The sequence below is a fragment of the Hemiscyllium ocellatum genome, chromosome 3 (assembly GCF_020745735.1).
Source record: "Hemiscyllium ocellatum isolate sHemOce1 chromosome 3, sHemOce1.pat.X.cur, whole genome shotgun sequence".
Lineage (NCBI taxonomy): Eukaryota > Metazoa > Chordata > Chondrichthyes > Orectolobiformes > Hemiscylliidae > Hemiscyllium > Hemiscyllium ocellatum.
Window position 1 is genome coordinate 13141578 of NC_083403.1, and position 21086 is coordinate 13162663.

The 21086-nt window shown below is 46.1% G+C and overlaps 1 protein-coding gene across 5 annotated transcripts in view; it reads right to left on the reverse strand.

Annotated features, from left to right (window-relative positions):
* Positions 1–21086, reverse strand: part of coq8aa (coenzyme Q8A, genome duplicate a) — a 62307-nt gene that overhangs the window by 16173 nt on the left and 25048 nt on the right. For 4 of the 5 annotated variants that reach the window (XM_060848519.1, XM_060848529.1, XM_060848502.1 and 1 more), the window contains exons 6-9: positions 8598–8723; positions 2669–2754; positions 2118–2258; positions 701–782 (exon numbers count right to left, since the gene is read on the reverse strand). In XM_060848519.1, the coding sequence (XP_060704502.1) occupies positions 701–782; positions 2118–2258; positions 2669–2754; positions 8598–8723 (435 nt within the window). The remainder of the gene's footprint in view (positions 1–700; positions 783–2117; positions 2259–2668; positions 2755–8597; positions 8724–21086) is intronic. The other variant, XM_060848511.1, reaches the window with a different exon arrangement.

The window sequence follows — 21086 nt, forward strand, 5'->3', positions numbered from 1 at the left end:
ATCTTTCCAGTCACTTAACCATCTGCTTTACCCTTCTATTTCTGCACTCACTGGTGTGTGGCACCAGGAGCTGTCTGGAGATTACTATTATGCAGATACTGCTTATTAATTTTCTACCGAGCTCCCTAAATACTGACAACAGCTCCCACCCCTTTTACTTTTCATGTTGTTGATTCCAATACGGGTCTCGAGTGCTTGTAGTTCATCCCACCATCTCTCAGTGCTCCGCACCCACTCAGACATCTCTGACCCTGGAACCTGAGAGACAACAAACTATCGCAGAACCACATCAGCAACACCATGTCTTGTCTCTGGCTTCCCTTCCATAATAAATGATTGCTTCCATTGATATTCAGAACTGAACAACTAGTTGGACAATGAGACACACAGTCAGGCAATTCCTGCTACACCACCTGCCTGGTTCTCCTGGACTGCCCAGTAGATACGTGTACAGCCTGTGTATCCATAAACTGCAATATGGTGACGGCATCTAGAAACAGATTAACAATGAGCAGGTCTCAGGGACGTGTCTCAGTGAACTCCGGTAAGCTCTGGAAATAGAAGACATGGGCAAGGTTCACCCTCCCTCACAGGGACATGGATCAGTGACAGAAGACACAGAACCTGGACCTCATCAGTCACCAAACAATAGCTAACTGAAGCAAGTGAGATATTCATGTCTGAGGCACAGGTCACTCACCTTCAGGCAGAGCATTGCTCATGTTCATGACTGTTATCAGGTTGGCAACATCACTGGCAATACTCTGAGCAACTCCAGGATACTGCAGACAATAACAGGAATAAAACCACTCAACCAGGTTATAATGCATGCATTTTCCCCCTCCCCACAGGGTAAGCCCCAGCCTGTGAATAAACCACCAACACCTTCATTCTCCCCCACAATACAACGACAACTGGTATTTGTACAGTGCCTCTAACACAAGGAAATGATTACAAGGTGCATCAGAGGAGCATCATAAAACAGGGATAAAGCTGGAAAGTGAGACTGAAATAACGATCAGCCACGACCTCGGTGAATGGTGGAACAGACTCAAACGGCCCAACAGCCTGCTCTTACGCCTAGTTATCATATTCTTATGAGCCACAGAGAGCGATCAGGTTAGATGACCAAATGTTCAATCAAAGTGGTAGGTTTTAAGGACTGCCTTACAAAAAAGAGTAAGACAGAGGCAGGGGGTGGAGAGAGGATTGTTCTGACCAAGGGTCAAGGCAGCTGAACACATGAGCATCAATGGGGGAACAATTAAAATCAGTGATACCAAAGATGCTAGAATTCAGGAAATGCAGATATCTCAGGTGTGGGCTAGAGGAGATCAGAGAGACTGAGAGGCAAAGCCATGCAGGAATCTGAACATAGGGGCAAGAGTGTTAAAAATGAGCTTGGGGCCAATGCAGACACCATGAGCATAGGGCTGTAGGTGAACCGTACTTGGTGTGAGTTAAGACACAGGCAGCATTTATTGCCCTTGAGAAGGTAGTGGGGAGCTCTCTCCATTTTCTTTAGCTCTAAGACAGATTCGGTTCTTGATCTCTTTGGGGCAAACCCTCTCTCTCTCTCTCTCTTCAGAACCTCAAGTTTAGAGAGGGTCCAAATATGGAAGAGCAGTTAGGAAACGCATTGGATTAGTCAAGTCTCGAGATACCAAAGACAGGAATGAGTTTTCATTAGCACATGAGCTGAGACAAGGGTGGAGGCAGATGTTAGAGGTGATAGATTCTTGGTCAGTCAGAGGTTCACGGGTTACAGGGGAAAATACAGGAATGTGAACACAAGGAATGTCGGATCAGTCATGATCTAATTGAATGGTGCAGCGGGTTCAAGGGACCAAATGGCCTACTCCTGTTCCTATTTTTTTAAATGGCCTTATCGGTGAAAATAAGCAGTGAGCCCAATATTACCGTTAGATTCACCTTACATCTTAGACTGTTGCTAGGAAGAGGGATGGAGGAGGTTCATAACGAACGGACAAAAAAATTGTTTCAGCGTTCCCAATATTTGATTGGGGTGTGAGGCTACCAACACCATAACACAGCTTTAACGAAGTCAGCAAACAAGCAGACAAGCACTTTAAGGCAGAAAACCATGTTACACAAACCTGAATCTTCATAGCCACCTCCCTGCCATCTTTCAGCTTTGCCAGGTGGACTTGGCCAATGGAAGCAGCTGCAAATGGTCGATCTTCAAAAAACTCCAGATCATCTTTCCAGTTAGGCCCCAGGTCACTGCTCAGCACCTTCTGCAGAAAGATAAACAGAGCCATGGATAAAGATGGCAGTCAGGAGGCAGAGGGACTGGACCTTTAGTAATTGACGTGGAACGGTTGTGTGCAGCCCACAAAGGCTGGCTAATCCAGGAGGGTAAATGCTCGAGGCGAGGGGGCTAGGGTCACCTTTGTGGTCAGCAGAGTCACAAACAATCAAACCCTTGGCCTGCTCAGTGTCTGGGTAAATTCCTCACTCAGGGATTGGGAGTGCGTGTTACAAGGGAAGTGAAGGGTGGTGATGGTGAGAAGCAGAGCGTTTAAAGAGAGAGCAGTGCACAGGCCAAGAGGTGAGACTCAGTGATTACGGGGCAAGGACAGGCAATTAGTGAAGGAGAGGGAGGGCAGTGGGTATAGGGACTGGGGGCAGAGGGATGGGCACTAACCATCATCTGTTTGCTGGGCATGAAGTCGGCGCTCTGTCGAGCACGTTCGAATATCTTCTGTAGCTGAGGGTTAATGAAAGCTTCATCTGGAAAAAGACAAAACAAAACAGGTCAGAATCAGATACCGGTGTCCAACTCTGGAGACGGTGATCAATGAGAATGCAAACTGGCAAACACATTACAAACTACACTAGGGTCACACTCCGGGACCCCACAGCCCTGCAGGGGTCTCTCTCTCTCACACACTCACACCCTGGGACCCCACAGCCCTGCAGGGGTCTCTCTCTCTCACACACACTCACACCCTGGGACCCCACAGCCCTGCAGGGGTCTCTCTCTCTCACACACACTCACACCCTGGGACCCCACAGCCCTGCAGGGGTCTCTCTCTCTCTCACACACACTCACACCCTGGGACCCCACAGCCCTGCAGGGGTCTCTCTCTCTCACACACACTCACACCCTGGGACCCCACAGCCCTGCAGGGGTCTCTCTCTCTCACACACACACACACCCTGGGACCCCACAGCCCTGCAGGGGTCTCTCTCTCACACACACACACACACACACACACACACACACACACACACACACACACACACACCCCTGCGGGGGGGGGGGTGGGGGGGGGAGAGAAGGGAGGGAGGCACACCAGGGATACCTCTCTGCCCCCACGGGGTGGATACACAGTGGGGAGGGGAACCCCACAGCCCATGTCCAGACAGCTCACAGCCCTAATATGTCAGTGTTTGATCTCACCTGGGTTTAAATCACATTGTGAAGCCCTGATTTCAAGGTTGTCTTTCTGTTTATATTTAGAGGTGAAGGAAAACGAAGGAAAATACCGAGCCCAGCTCAGTATCTGCAGTCCTCCATGTCAAATACAGAGCAAAGGGGCCCATGTCCAGATGATCACGGTATAATATGAAGTAGCTGAGGCAGCTCCGATGTATGGTTGGAGGGAGCAGTGAAGGGAAGGGGCATATATAGGCCAAGCAACTGGCGACGACTTCATGAAACAAGAATACCCAGGACCTCAAAACCTCAATTTCTTAAGAATCAGGAGGAAGTTTGCACTATCTGACTTGCTAAGTAATTTAAAAATAAAGATGATGTAATTACCAACATACAAGGAATAGGAGTCTGAAAGAAAGTCAGACAAAATGGTGCAGGTCTTCCTTATTTTACAGAAAGGGGAACTCAGTCAGTTTTCATAAATATGGCAGGAAACAGGAAGCAGCGTCAGAATTGGAATTCCTACAGCACCTTCCCTGGAACAACATCATTCGGGCCAAACATGTAACTATACCCTCTCAATGGTCAAATCCTGAAACACGTGCAGCAATTTGCTGGGCTCCCCTATCACTGAAGATGGAGAGGCTCTCTCACAACTGGACACAGTAAAACAGAGCTTGGAAATAACCTGTATTGAAGTTCCACACTGCTCCTCACTTAACTCAGGCAATAATCAGAGGTAACACACATTACCCATTGTGTCAGATTTTAAAGACAACTTTTGTTAAAAAAAAATTCACTCACGGGATGAGGGAGTCACTGGCTAGACAAACATTTCTGGCCGATCAGGCACTTAAGAATAACCACATTGCTGTGTGTCTGGAGTCACACGCAGGCCCAGACCAGGTAAGGATGGCAGTTTCCTTCCCTAAAGAGCTTTGTTGAACCAGATGTTTTTTATTGACATTCAACAACACGTTCATGGTCATTAGACTCATAATTTCAGATTTTTTTTTTTAAAAAAAGCTGAATTCAAGATTTCGTTGCACTTTGGATGCTGCCTGAACTGCTGAGCTCTTCCAGAATTCAAATTCTACAACCTGCCATGGCAGGATGTGAACCTGGGTCCCTGGATTAACAGTCCAGGGATAATACCACTAGGCCATTGCCTCAAGGAATATGATTTCTTGGCAGAGCCACAGAACCACACAACAAGAAAGGAGGCCATTATATAACTGTCCAATTCGGCCCATTGTGGCTCCTCCCCTGAAGCCTGCCAATTTTTGCCCACCATTATTTATCCAGTTCCCTGTGATTTATTAAATCTGGTTCCACTGCCCCTTTTTAGGTATCATTATAACGTGCACAGCCCTGACAGTTTCCTCATCTCCTTTCATGCTAGTCACCTTACATCTTAGTTCTCTGCTCATCACCAACAACAGCTTCTCCTTATTGAAGCCCTTGCATTTTAAACACCTCTCTCAAACCCCTCTTACCATTTTCAACTCAGAGGAAAATAAAACCGAGGTCTACAGTCTTTCTGCAGAAATTAACTCCCTCGCCCACGTGGAGGTGCCGGTGTTAGACTGGGACGGACAAAGTTAAAAATCTCACCACCAGGTCATGGTCCAAGATGTTTACTTGCAAGTAATACCGTTTGGAGCGCTTCAGGAAGCTGTGGAGCAGGATCATAAGGCACAGAATTTATAGCAAAAGATCACAGCATCATGCCATGAAACAATATATTGAACAAACCTAAACTCCTGTTAAGTCTTTCATCTTTTAGAATGGGTTGCAGGTTTCAGTTCATTAGGTTGTAAATCTCAGAACTTCTTTACAGTGAGAGGGTGTGTTTGCACTTGCTTGGTACAGTGTGTGCATGAGTGTGACGGTGTACAAGCAGAATTATATTTGCAGATACATTCTATTTTGTTCAAAAAGCACAAAATCTGCAGGCAGTCAATCCATGTAAGATTTTATAAATTCCTATTCTGGAAATAGAACCAGTCTAATTCCGGAATTGGGATACAGACAGGCTCTAACCTCACACCTTAAATGCAACATCTGAGCTGAGATGTCACTTTTTTTATATATATAAAGCCTTACATTGTCTCGAGACCGTGACTGTAAAGTTCTGAGATTTACATACGAATGAACTGAAACCTGAAACCCATTCTAAAAGATGAAAGCCTTAACAGCAATTTAGGTTTGTTCAATATACCATTTCAGCAGCATGACACTGATCTTTTGCTATAAATTCCGTGTCTTATGATCCTGGTCCACAGCCAACTATTGAAAGAACAGTGCTCCGACAGCTAATGCTTCCAAATAAACCTGTGGACTATAACCTGGTGTTGTGTACCTCTTCCTTGGCCAACATTACCCCAGAGCTTTAATTCTCCATAATTTGGTAAACTGGGAATATCCATGTCTACCAAATAGAAAAGGCAAACTCAGATTTATTTGATTTTCAGTTTTGCATTGGCTTCTTGTAGACACCAAGAGAGTTTCCAGCAATAACACTAACCATCTCCGTTCACCCACTGCTGCAACTTTCATCTTTCGGCTCAATTGTTGCACTGAATTCCCAATGGAACCCAGCTTTTTGCCTCGAGACATTAGGTTATTTCAACTTTGACAGTCCACGTGCTAACTCGCACTACATCCTATTCACAATCATCCGGACACTTGCTGGTGCATGGCCCAGCAACACTATTATCGAGCACCTTTGGGACCAGGAATGCGCCGGTCCATTTTAAATTCTCATTCTGGTTTTCAAATCATGCCGGACCCACCCCCGTCCCTATCTCCGTGACCCCCCGCCGGACCCCACCCCCGTCCCTATCTCCGTGACCCCCCGCCGGACCCCACCCCCGTCCCTATCTCCGTGAACCCCCGCCGGATCCCACCCCCGTCCCTATCTCCGTGAACCCCCGCCGGACCCCACCCCCGTCCCTATCTCCGTGAACCCCCGCCGGACCCCACCCCCGTCCCTATCTCCGTGACCCCCGCCGGACCCACCCCATCCCTACCTCCGTGACCCCCGCTAGACCCCACCCCCTCCCTATCTCCGTGACCCCCACCAGACCCACCCCCATCCTTATCTCCATGGCCCCGCTAGACCCCACCCCGTCCCTATCTCCGTGACCCCACATCAGACCCACCCTCTGCTGCTATCTCCGTGACCCCCTGCCGGACCCACCCCCCATCCCTATCTCCGTGACCCCCCCGCCAGACCCACCCCATCCCAGCTCCGTGTCCCCCACCAGACCCACCCCCGTCCTTATCTCCGTGACCCCCACCAGACCCACACCCCCGTCCTTATCTCCGTGACCCCCACCAGACCCACACCCATCCCCATCTCCGTGACCCCCACCAGACCCACCCCCATCCTTACCTCCGTGACCCCCGCCGGACCCACCCCCTCCCTATCTCTGTGACCCCCGCTAGACCCCACCCCCTCCCTATCTCTGTGACCCCCGCTAGACCCCACCCCCTCCCTATCTCTGTGACCCCCGCTAGACCCCACCCCCTCCCTATCTCCGTGACCCCCACCAGACCCACCCCCGTCCTTATCTCCATGGCCCCGCTAGACCCCACCCCCGTCCCTAGCTCCGTGACCCCACATCAGACCCACCACCTGCCCCTATCTCCGTGACCCCCTGCCGGACCCACCCCCCCATCCCTATCTCCGTGACCCCCCGCCAGACCCCACCCCCATCTCCGTGACCCCCACCAGACCCACTCCCCTCCCCATCTCTGTGACCCCAGCCAGACCCACAGCCCGATGAGATACCTCCTCATCCTAAGTGTCCAATTGTATTGAATGCCAAGTTCCTTAGGTCAGGAATTCACTCCCTGCCCATCTTCATCTCACTTTCCTCCTTTAGAACAACCACCTTTGTTTTAACCAGCACCTTATGAACCAGCCCCCCTCGATAAACCAGCAAAGTTTACATGCCTCAAATACCAGAGGCTTACTGTTTTATCATGATCTACTGGAATTTCTGAGTAGTCAGTTGAGTGAGAGAGTTAGAAGACTCTCTGCTAGTGAGTTTTATTTAAGGCAAAGTTGCATTAGTATTTAGGTGATCTATGCTGTAAAGTGACGTATATATCATCTGTATTATGTTTCTATTACTTAGTCTGTGTTTTTAAATATTGATTATGTAGAGCTCTTAACTATCCTGAATATTTGACCAGCCTGCATACTCCTGGTTTCATAGGTGCCAGTTAATAAAAAGTTGGCTGAACATGAATATAGTCACCGACAGTGCAAACTCCTTTCTCCATCCATTTCCTGGAAGAAGAGATTTCTCCTGAACATCCTGTAGGATGTATGAGGGACAACCTTACATTTAAAAGCTTCCAAACTGGTGTTTCTTTCAATTTAGCACACCGAATATACCAATCACAAAGCTTTATCCTGTATATCGAGGTATCCAAAGACAGATTGGAGAACCACTCTGTTGAATCCCTCCCCCTCAGTCTACATTAATCCTGGTGTCTCTATTAGCCTAAAATATGCTGGAAAGACAAAGGTCAGGAGAAGGATGACAAACATCCCTTTTGATCAGGCATTTCACAGCTACTCAAATGCAATTTTGAGTTTAGCCATTTCAAATCGAATCTTTACTTGTTAGTGAAGATTCGATTTGAAATGGTTAAACTCAAAATTGCATTTGAGTGAAGATTCTAGGCAAAAGTGAGGACTGCAGATGCTGGAGATCAGAGTCAAGATCAGAGTGGTGCTGGAAAAGTACAGCACGTCAGGCAGCATCCAAGGAGCAGGAGAATTGACGCTTCGGGCAGGAGCCCTTAATCATCAGTGAAGATTCTAGACCCATTCTGGCATGTTCCATTTCTACCTCTTTACTTAGACATCATTATTTCTTCTGTCATTTATTCCCTCCTTCCCCCCACTCTCCTCTTGTTCTCACCCACCAACCTGGCCCACAACCCTTGCTTCTCTGTTTCCCTGCCTTTCTAGCTGTATAAAAACCTGTGTTATCTCTAGCTTTTAGCAGTTCAAATGGAAGGGTAGTGACTTGTAACTTTAAATGTTTCTCTGTTTACTGGTGCTGCCAGAATGGCAGAGGATTTCTAGCATTTACAGTCAATACTATTGAACTCAAAGTTGCCATTATGACTGAACTGCAAAGGGAAGGTCAGGAATCCAGTCAGCGTCCCTTACCTTGAATGCTGAGCATCTGACCTATTTTGAGAGCTGCACCTCGCACTTTACACAGAGTGTTCACAATCCTCTCAGCATTCGCTTCAGATAAGAAGGGACTGCCGTCAAGTATAGCTTTACCACCTGCTGGGAACAGAACGTATGTGTCAATAAAACAAGTTCAAGGACACACTGCTAAATGCTAATAAACAATTAGTTCAAGCTCTTGCCTGTTGCATCAACATTGCTTGGATTACAGAGAAAACATTTGCTGTTTCATGGAAGTAACTGTTATCAAACACTGACTTTCAGAGGAATAAGGCTGTTGACTGCAAGAGATGGGGTGCGGGCACGTGAGGGTGGGGGGCGAGTGGGCACACGAGGAGTGGGCAAACACTCAGGGATATTACCAATTTTTAAAATGGTCATCTTCACTTAGCACTGCTCTCAGCATGACTCCGTCTCCTCCTCTGTATGATATGGAGATGCCGGTGTTGGACTGGGGTGTACCAAGTTTAAAATCTCACAACACCAGGTTATAGTCCAATAGGCTTAACTGGAAGTGGGACCACCCTGAAGGAGCAGTGCTCCAAAATCTAGCACTTCCAAATAAACCTGGTGCTGTGTGATTTTTAAACTTTGTATCCTCCTATGCAGTTTTATTATCTGGATGACGAGAGCCAGGTTTGTAATAAGTAACTTATTTTCTGCAGCAGGGATTGGAATATACAAATAAAATAAGCAAACTGAATATAGCCAGCATTTAAAACTGGAGGGAGCGAAAGAATGTGCGTGAACAAAACAGAAGAAATATGTTTTGTCCATTTTCTGACCTGTGAAGAAACTCATTGCCATCAAACTGGAAGAGGGTGAAGATTAGGCTGAAAGCTTTATACATTAAACAGAAGTCACTTTGCGGTAATTCAAGCCTCCTGTTGACTTGGCAGAAATAACTTTAAACAGGCAGCTCAGGACCAACTGACATCTCCCAAACACATTCCCTGATAGAAACATAATCTTGACTCCTTTGAAGCCTTTGAAAAACAAAAAGCAACAATCAACTGTATCTCTCAGAAGTACACTAGATCAATAGCTAGCTACAGGGATCTGCACAGTCTCAGGGAGATCAGTGGACTCAAAATGAGACAAAACTAGGATCGGTTATTGAACACAACTGCTCCAGTGAAGCCAGGTTATAGCTAGATAGGCCTCAGAAACATGACCCAGTACCTAGCTAGCCACCAGAGCCTCCCCATCATACAGATAGCCCAAACAGTAATCACGACCACTCGGCACTGGGTTAGCTGTGTGGTCTCAGTCTGCTGCAGCTTAACCAAGGTAACAGAGAATTCCCCATGAACATGTAAGTTAGGAGCAGGAGTAAGTCAGTCTGTCCCTGGAGCCTGCTCTAAACTATTCAGTCTGATCAGACTAACTTAAACCTTATCCACTGCACACTACCTCCTCAAAAGAACTCCCACAGATTGGTCACACATGATTTCCCTTTCATAAAGCCATACTGACTCTGCCCAATAACTGAACTTATCTAAATGCCCTGTTATAAACATTCTTAATAACAGCTTATAACATTTTCCCTACGACAGATGTCGAGCTCATTGCCCTGTAGTTTCCTGCTTTCTGTCTCTCTCTTTTGAATAGAGTAACATTTAATAGATTCCAACCAAATGGGACTGTCCCCAAATCAAGGGAATTTCAGAAAAGGAAAACCAATGCGTCAAATCTCTTACCCACAGGATGTGGACGCTGTTGGCTAGCTCTGCATTTCTTTCGCATCACAAAGTGTTAGGCAGGCTGTTTACTGTGAACCACATTGCTGGGGCCTGGGGTCAGAAACCCACCTTCAACTTACACAACTATCACTACGCCCTACAATGAAATCATTCAATTAAAACCAAAGATTTATGAAGGATATATGAAAGCTAAGCTTCAGGTCATGCACCTGCAAAAGAAGAAGTAGTATAAAGGGTACCACAGAGATAGGGCCACAATGCCTGACCATCACCTGTAGTGGAAGGCCATTCGGACATTGAACTGAGGTGGGTATGTTTTTGTTTAAGGAAATACCGTGAAGACTTTCGAAAGGGAAAGACTGACCATTAACTCCAATTGGAAAAAGGAGTTAACAATTTAAAAACACAGTCAGTCAGTGTGCGATTTCTTCACACTGAGATCCGAACACACTGTCACAGGGAGCAATCGAAGCAGAGTCCATCACATCAATGAAGGGAAAGTCTGGGTAAGACTTTAAAACTGAGGAAGTGACATGCAGGCTGAATACTGGCTGGATCAGTCAAGCAAGCACAGGGCATGATTTGCACATCAGTCCAGAACCAAGTCTCAGAGTAAGCAGGAAGACACCAAAGAGACAGCTGAAGAGGAATGGGTTCAGAGTGTGGTGAGTCTTTGGAATTCTCTATCCCACAGGGCTGTGCAGTATGTGGGATACATGTAGTCACCAAGTGTGCTCAAAACAGGGATCAAAATCTTTCTGCAAATTAAAAACAAAAAGATATGGGGATAATACAAGAAAAGCGAGGTTCAGGTGAATGATCACCCACACCATGTGAATGGTGGGATAGGCTCGATAGGCTGAATGACCTACTACTGCTCACATTTCCTCTGTCCCTCAATTCAATGCTGCAGTTTCTTTTATAGCACAAAGAAAACAAACTTTCTGGAAAGAGAGATTGGGACAGCTGCTGGAAACAGACTCTCTAAGCATTGACTTTCAGCGACAGCAATGTCTCCCAAAAGAGTGAGAGAGAGAGGAGAGACAACAACTGCAACTAAAATTCTTGAAAAGAACAGACAAAGCTGTGGAAATCCAATACTTTTACTTCATTAGCTGCTGACCAGAGATTTTAATTTGGAATCGAACAACAGACACACACCAGGATTTGTGCGGCCTGAACAGATCAGTAGTAGTAAGTAAATGAAGCAATTAATATCCTTCAAGACCTACCACTCCCAGAATACACATGAACTCTTTTACCCAGTAACTGCACTTCACACAAAGGGCTTCAATGACTGAAATGCTCTGGACATCAAGGTCATTAAAAACAAAAACAACTGTAGAAATGCAAATTTACTCCCTCAAAAGCTATTCTGAAATATTTGCCCTCTCATGGTTTCTATAAAAAGGAACCTTGGAGCTTTAAATGGCATGAGCTTTAATGACAGCCTCCTGCAAATAACAAAACAACTGCAGCCGACATTCCAGCAGCCAGCGCAAGTCAGAGCAGCTTTATCCGGGAGGTAGGTTTCCTCTGCACCCCTCCCTCCGGGCCACTGGCCAAGGAGATTACAGCAAAGTGACCTTGGAGATAGACCAAGCACTTGCTTTTTATAAGCCGCGGCACTTCCAGCCAGCAGTTCCACCATCTGACCCAAGTGTTTACACCGACTGCGTGTTCTCTACCCTCAGCAAGTTGTGGTGCTCATGTTCACTAATTTATTTAGATGACTAGAAATCAAAAGCACATGCAGGAGATGTCAGACAGAGTGGGATTTCCCAACTCAAAAGGCCCTGCAAGGTTGAGAATAAACAATCCACCATTGAATCAGGAGACCATTCAGCCTACCATGCCTCTTCTGGTCAGCCCTTGATCAACCTTTTATTTTTCCTTAGACTTCTTTGGACCTTGCTGCACTGGGTCAATGGCTCTTCACTTAATCCAACAAGTAGATGAATACTAAGCAGATGGCTGCTGGTTTCCCACTGCTCTCTGACCCACACAGAAGAAAATAACTTACACATTTTAATGATGCTTTTCACAAACTCGAAGTATCCCAACAAAGTTCTCTTTTGACATGCAGTCATTTGTCGTGATGGAAATGCTGTCACTTTGCACAAAACTCCCTCCTTAAGCCCAAACTACAAGATATTCCCAGACACCTGCCCACCCTCTGAATAATATGTTTCCTCAATTTCTATCTTAAATGGGCACCCCTTTATTTTTATACGATGACCTCCTAACTCAAGAGCCTCAGAAGGCAACCTGTTCATTCCAGGGATCAGTCTGGTCAACTTCCTCGGAATCACTTCCAACACCTTCCGTAAGTACACTGGCCAGCACTGTACACAGTACTCCAGAAGAGGTCTCTGCAAGGTCTGCCATGCATAGCCTCCCTACTCTCACATTCAACTCCCCTCTCAATTAACTATAACGTTTATTAGGTAAAAATGACGACTGCAGATGCTGGAAACCAGATTCGGGATCAGTGATGCTGAAAGAGCAAAGCAGTTCAGGCAGCATCCAACGAGCAGCGAAATCGACGTTTCGGCAAAAGCCCTTCATCAGGAATAAAGGCAGTGAGCTGGAGAGATAAGCTAGAGGGAGGTGGGGTGGGGAGAAAGTAGCATAGAGTACAATGGGTGAGTGGGGGAGGGGATGAAGGTGATAGGTCAGGGAGGAGAGGGTGGAGTGGATAGGTGGAAAAGGTAGGTCAAGTCCGGACAAGTCAGGGGGACAGTGCTGAGCTGGGAGTTTGGAACTAGGGTGAGGTGGGGGAAGGGGAAATGAGGAAGCTGTTGAAGTCCACATTGATGCCCTGGAGTTGAAGTGTTCCGAGGCGGAAGATGAGGTGTTCTTCCTCCAGGCATCTGGTGGTGAGGGAGCGGCAGTGAAGGAGGCCCAGGACCTCCATGTCCTCGGCAGAGTGGGAGGGGGAGTTGAAATGTTGGGCCACGGGGCGGTGTAGTTGATTGGTGCGGGTGTCTCGGAGATGTTCCCTCAAGCGCTCTGCTAAGAGGCGCCCAGTCTCCCCAATGTAGAGGAGACTGCATCGGGAGCAACGGATACAATAAATGATATTAATGGAAGTGCAGGTAAAACTTTGGATGTGGAAGGCTCCTTAAGTCCTCTCTCACCTCTATCTAAGGCCCTAAAGGAGCCTTCTACATCCATCAAAGTTTTACCTGCACTTCCACTAATATCATTTATTGTATCTGTTGCTCCCGATGCAGTCTCCTCTACATTGGGGAGACTGGGCACCTCTTAGCAGAGCGCTTGAGGGAACATCTCCGAGACCCGCACCAATCAACCCGCACCGTTGCCCAACATTTCAACTCCCCCTCCCACTCTGCCGAGGACATGGAGGTCCTGGGCCTCCTTCACCGCCACTCCCTCACCACTAGACGCCTGGAGGAAGAACGCCTCATCTTCCGCCTCGGAACACTTCAACCCCAGGGCATCCACGTGGACTTCAACAGCTTCCTCATTTCCCCTCCCCCACCTTACCCTAGTTCCAAACTTCCAGCTCAGCACTGTCCCCATGACTTGCCCGACCTGCCTATCTCCTTTTCCACCTATCCACTCCACCCTCTCCTCCCTGACCTATCACCTTCATCCCCTCCTCCACTCACCTATTGTACTCTCTGCTACTCTCTCCCCACCCCCACCCTCCTCTAGCTTATCTCTCCATGCTTCAGGCTCACTGCCTTTATTCCTGATGAAGGGCTTTTGCCCGAAACGTCGATTTCGCTGCTCGTTGGATGCTGCCTGAACTGCTGTGCTCTTCCAGCACCACTGATCCAGTATAACGTTTATTAGCCTTTCTGATTACTTGCCGTACCTACACACCAACGTGGAGATTCATGCACGGCTGAAAATGTGTTGCTGGTTAAAGCACAGCAGGTTAGGCAGCATCCAAGGAATAGGAAATTCGACGTTTCGGGCATAAGCCCTTCATCAGGAATGAGATTCATGCACTACAACACCCAGATCTCTCTGCATCTCAGTGGTCTGCAACTACTTACCATTTACAGACTACCGCATGCTTTATTTTAAAAACAGTTTCTGCCAAAATGGAGAATTTACTACCTTCCTACGTTATACTCTATGTGCCACTTAATCAAACCTCCGCTCAGAGTCAGAATGTGGAGAGGATGGAAAGCAAGTTAGGGGCAATACCGTTTCCCATCCTTTCACAAAGAGGGTGTGCCCACTTGCCCAGGAGACTGCGCTAGGGGCTGGGATCACACTGAACATCCCCTCCAGGCCTCCCCTCAGTGCAGAGGGGCCCAATCCCTACCGCACTCCAGTGGGGACCACCTTTGGAGCTTAATGTGAAAGACCCCAATTCAGAAAGACCAGTCAGTGAAAGCACTAGAAAGGTTTTAAAGGTGAGGCCGATCTGATAGAATTTATGACAGATAATTAAAAAAAAAGACAGCACACAGCTGCCAAAATAACTGAGGGACAATAACAAGTGAATGCTGCAGCTCTCACTGAGCCACCACAATCCACACTGTTTACAAGGTTAACCGGCAGAAACAGGGGACTGTGCCAATTCAGACAAGGTTACTCAAGGGCAAACACAGCATGGGCCTCCAATAGCACCAGGTTTCAATCTCTTAGGTCAGCATTTTAAACCCTTTAATGCAGAGGTGCCAATCTTCACAATATTTACTCTGTATTTGTTCAACACTTACAGTGGGGCAGGAGGGAGGAGGCAGAGACGAGATACTGCTTTACCACAATTAAACAGCACAAACAATTTATGTGGGTGAAAGTTGTTGATAAGATTGGACAGAAACCACTTCCTCTGGAAGGAGAAGCTTGGGACAAGGGCTAGCCACTTCAAACTGATGAGGGGCTGTTGACGGAGGACATTAGGAAACACTTTCTGATAAAAGGTAGTAGGAAATCCTCCTCCTCCCTCCCCACTGTACAGGTTACAGTGACAAAAACAGAGTTAGGATTATTTCAGCCACAATCTAAATGAATGGAAGAGCCTTGGGAAAAGTTGATGGACAGAGAGACCTGGGAGTGCAGGTTCATTGTACCCTGAAGGTTGCTGACAAGTGGATAGAGTGACCAAGAAGGCATATAGTATGCTTGCCTTCACTGGACGGAGTATTGAGTATATGAGCTGGCAAGTCATGTTAAAATTGTACAAGACATTTGATCGGCCACATTTAGAATACCGTGTACAGTTCTGGTCGCCACATTACCAAAAGGACACGGACGCTTTGGAGTGGGTGCAGAGAAGGTTTACGAAGATGTTGTCAGGTATGGAATGTGCTAGCTATGAAGAGAGGTTGAGGTGGTTAGGTTTATTTTTATTAGAAAAAAAAGAAGATTGAGGGGGGACCTGATTGAGGTTTATAAAATCATGAAGGGTATAGACAGGGTGGATAGAGACAAACTTTTTCCCAGGGTGAGGGATTCAATAACGAGAGGTCACGCTTTCAAGGTGAGAGGTGGAAAGTTTAAGGGGGATACATGCGGCAAGTACTTCACACAGAGAGTGGGGGGCATTTGGAACGTGTTGCCAGCAGAGGTGGTAGAGGCAGGCACGGTAGATTCATTTAAGATGCGTCTGGACAGATGCATGAGTAGGTGGGGAGCAGAGGGATACAAATGCTTAGGAATTGACCGACAGGTTTAAACAGTAGATTTGGATCAGCTCAGGCTTGGAGGGCCGAAGGGCCTATTCCTGGACTAAGTTTTCTTTGTTCTTTTTAAGAAATGAACAAGCTGCAGGATACTGCATGGCCATATGTGAGGAAAATGGGCAGCTGGAAGCTATGTGAAGGTAGTAAAAGGAGCAATGACTTACAAACCTAAAGCTTGTGGGAGGCCAGTGACGCTGGGGGAGACTTTTAGCCAAGCCAGCAATCTGACTACATTTAGGGAAAGATAGTAAAAATGACAAGTAGTTGGAATTATCCAGATTCTGCAAAGGATACCAGGGATGGATGTTTGCTCTGTTCTGGGACAAGCAATGGCTGCCATCCTCCTCTCCTGCGTGATCATGATTGTCACTGAATATCCCTGTTTTTAAACTGGGCCAATGTGCTGGGGGCCTACCCCTTTAGAATGCAGCGAAAACAAAAAATAAATGCTGGAGATCTCACCAGGTCAGGAGAGACACCAAGCTAACATTGAGTCTAGATGACTCTTCACCAGAGCTAATGTGAAGTGCTGGGGGGGTGGAGCTGGGTTAGAAAGGAAGCTGCAAAGCCCAAGAGCAGTCTACACTGAATCACAACCTGTATGGAGTTAGCCCAATCAAGGCAGCGACATGGCCTGGTTGCATCATCAACTCAGAGGCAGGGGGTAAAACAGCCAGAGCTACTGCTCCAATTGCTAAGTTAGCTCCTGGAGAAAGGGAGTACTCAAAAGAAAGGCAGAAGTGAACTTGGCTACGATGCCCATGCAGACAAACACATACACCTGATCAGCCTCCTGCCTTGGTTTCAGTCCATTCAAACCTCTGCTGTCCATGTCCTTATTCCCACCATCACCCTCTGTGCTCACTGACCTACACAGCTTCCCAACCTGGCAAAATCTCCATTTTAACATTTCCACCTTTGTTTTCAAATCCTCCGCCCTTCTTATTTCTGTAATCACATCCAAGCTCTGATAGCTCAAGATAGCTGAACCACATGGCTAATGGCCAAAATACACGGAACCTTAAACCAGCCTAAGTCCACATGTTTCTGTAGGAGTTGGGAGGGGAAGGGGTGAAAATATTTTTAAAAGTAGAATTTTACTTCTTTTTAAATACAAAAGATGCCCCGCTCTACACCATCTTCACGCCAAACAAAACAAATGTTAATAGCATCTGGCCAATGAGTTATTTATTCTTTTAATGACTGCAGCAAGTTATCAACAGCACAGAGGCCATTTTGTCAACACTCCAACCTGCACTTGGACGGTTTTCTGCTCTCTCAGCCTTGGGTATCAACCATTTATAAAGCAGTTGGCCGGCGTTCAGGAAGCCAATTCTGATACAACACACCCGCTGAGGGGAGAAGAACCTGCTTTCACCTTTCCCTCCACTAAATCTCCCAAACATCCCTTTGGCCATGCAAAAGAAAACCCACTCTCATATTGCCCCAGTTTAAAAACAGGGGTTTTCAGTGACATCCCTGTGACCACACGAGAGAGAGGAAGGTGGTAGCTATTGCTTGTCCCGGAACAGTGCATGAAGGATGCCAGGGATGGAGGTTTGCTATCAGGATAATTCCAACCACTTGTCATTTTCACTATCCTTCCCGAAATTTAATTAGGAATTTCTTTCTTGGCTAATGAGATGGGAAATAGGGAACAGTTACAGTATATGAAGTCAGATTTCAGGATAGAAACTGGGCACAAAGCAAGACAAACGCACGAGCTTTCTTTTTATCTATCCAGGATTGTTGCAGCACTGAAGTTCTTCTGAAAGATCATGGACCTGAAGCATTAACTCGGCTTTTTCTCCACTGTTGCTATCGGACCCATAGTTTCTCCAGCAATTCTTGTTTTTGTTTTAGATTTCTAATATCCACAATTGTTTCATAAAATTCTATTTATTCATGACAGATGTAGAGCTTAACTGGCTTGGGATACCCTATTTTCTCCCTCCCTCATTACATTTGTTAACTACTAATCCAGGAAGTCCTTTACAGAATCAAGGGAATTTACAAAAACAATCTACTATCTCTGCAGCCATCTCTTTTAAATCCATAGAATGACAGGCATCAGGTACACAGAATCTGTTGACTTTCGGTCCCATCAATACTTTCCAATATTGTTCTTCAAAAATTATTATTAATAAAGTTCTTCACTTTCATTAACCCTTTGTTACACACTAATTCTAGTGTTTGTGGAATGCTCCACATGAAAATGATCACAAAGTATTTGTTTAATGTCATTCCCTAATCCCTCATCACAATGTACATGTATGGCAGGAGGTTGGGAACTAGAACAGCAGGTCAGTAAGTATAGAAACTGGGGAACAGCTCGAGTCTAAGGCAAATATAGCTAAGAGGAAGAGCAGTCAGGGGAGATGCCCGAGCTCCGCACAACTGGAGGCATAGACTACATTTGCTTCAATGCTAGAGGTATAACAGGCAAGATGGATGAACTTCGAATGCAAATTAATGCACGCTATTATGTAGATGTTACTATCACAGAAGTGGATGAAAGAGGGATAGGACTGGCAGCTTAACATTCTTATCAATGTTTTAAATGAGACAGAAGAGGAAGCTGAAGAGTTGGGGGAGTTGCATTACTGGTTAAGGAGCTTAACACAGCTGTGTTGAGGGAAGACTCTCTGGAGCCATTTTGCAGCGAGGCATTCTGGATAGAGCTCAGGAGTAGGAAATGTGCAATCACAATGCTGACTGACTTCCTAGCTGCCAGCAGGAGATAGAGGAAGAAATATGTAGTCAGATTCTGGAAAGATGTGAAAGTACCAGGATTGTTGTGGTGGGTCATTTTAACTTCCCTCAGTGCCAGTGGTTTGGATGGGGAGCAATTTATTAGGAGTATTCAGGACAGATTTTTGAATGATGGAGGGGGCCATACTGGACCTGGTATTAGCAAACAAGCTGGCCACGTGGTCCAGAATGGGGGAGCATTCTGGGAATAGTGACCATAATTCAGTAGGTCTTCAGGTACTTATGGATAAGGACAAGAGTGGACCCTGGATGAAGGTGTTAAATTGGGGGAAGGCCAATTATAAGCAAATTAGGCAAGAATTGGATAATGTAGATTGGACGAGGCTGTTTGAGGATAAGTCCACATTTGACATGTGGGAATCTTTTAAAGGTCAGTCGATTAGAGTACAGAACAGGCACATTCATGTGAAAATAAAAGACAGAATGGCAAGAATCGGCAACCTCAGATGACTGGGGAAATTAACAGCTTAGTCAAAAATTTTAAAAACGCATATCTAAGGACTAGGAAACTAAAAACAGAAGAATATTGAGAGAGCAGGAAGGAGCTCAAATGGGGAGTTAGAAGGACTAAAACGTCTACAAAATGTCTTTGACCAGCAAGGTTAGGAAGAATCCAAAGGCACTTTATACAAGTATTAGGACAAATAGGTAGCTGGAGAAAGAGTAGACTCACTCAAGGATTAGAGGAGGGATGTCATTTGTGCAGGCAGAAGAAATTAGTGAGGTCCTTAATCAGTACTTTATATCAACATTCACCAAAGTAAGGGATGCTGGGGGGAAGTGTGCGAATACTCTCCGGCAGGTCGACATTACGAAGGAGGAAGTATTGGACATCTTGAAATACATTAAGGCAAACAAACCCCCAGGGCCTGATGGGATCTATCCCAGAATACAGTGGGAGAATAGGGAGGAAGTAGCCAGGGCCTTGAGGTATCTTTACATCATCTTTGTCCTCAAGCAAGGTTCCAGAGGGCTGGAGAATGGCCAGTGTTGTTCCTTTAAGGAGGAAACAGCGAATCCAGGTAATTACAGACCAGCGAGCCTGATGTCAGTGGTGGGGAAGCTGTTCGAGAAGATAAAGAGACACAGGATTTCTTCGAATTTGGAAGTGAATGGACTTGTTAGTGATAGGCAGCATGGGTTTATACTCATCAATGTGAGTTTTTTTGAGGTGGTGAGACTGATTGATGAGGGAAAGGCAGTGGATGTTGTCTTCATGGAGTTTAGTCAGGCATTTGATAAGGTACCGCATGGCAGGCTGGTACAGAAGTTAGAGTCTCATGGGATCCTGAGTGAGCTGGTTCGATGGTTACAAAACTGGCTTGGTCACAGAAGAAAGTGTGGCAGTGGAAGGGTGTTTGTACAATGGAAATCAGTAACTAGTAATGTTCCACAGCCATCAATGCTGGGACCTTGGTCGTTTGCAAAATATATAAATGATCTGGAGGAAAGTGTAGGTGGTCTGATTAAGTTGGTGGAGTTGCAGATCGTGGGGAGAATTGTCAAAGGATAAAGTGGATCTAGGTAGATTGCAGATTTGGGCAGAGGAACTGCAGATGGAGTTTAATTCAGACAAATGAGAGAAGTGACAATCAGACAAGTGACACTTTAGAAGATCAAAATCAGGTGCAAATTATAGAATAAATGGCAGGACTGTTCGGAGCACAGACATAGAGGGATCTGGACGTACAGGTCCACAGATCCCTGAAAGCAACAACCACAGATGGATGAAGTGATTGGTCAAGGCAGCACACAGCACACTTGCCTTTATCAACCAGGACACTGAATATAAAAGTTGGCAAGTTACGTTACAGCTATACAAAACTTTAGTTAGGTCCCCTTTTGGAATATTGCGTGCAGATCTGGTCACCACACTACCAGGAGGGATGTGGATGCTTTGGAGAGGGTACAGAGAAGGTTTACCAGGATGGTGCCTGATCTGGAGGTTGGGTAAATTCAGATTGCCCCTCAACCTCCATCTTTCCAGTGAAAACAATCTGATCGGGGTCTACAAAATTATGAGACATGGAAAGGGTGGATAGTCTGAGAGAGATTCGGGAATATATAGTGACGGAGAATTATGAAATATTTCTTCAACTGTGCACTACATCATTCAAAAGAACAAAAAAGGACAACACCTTGGAATGCTAGGTTAAACAAAACCTGTTTTGTTGGGACGACGAGAAACTTCAAGATTAAAGAGGAGTGTGATACTAACAGGCTGTTGATCTTCAGTGCACTCACTGGCTTTCCAACTCAAGCTATGTTACGTAGGCTGTTGTTGTCTCAAACACCATTTGATACTATCAATTCATTTA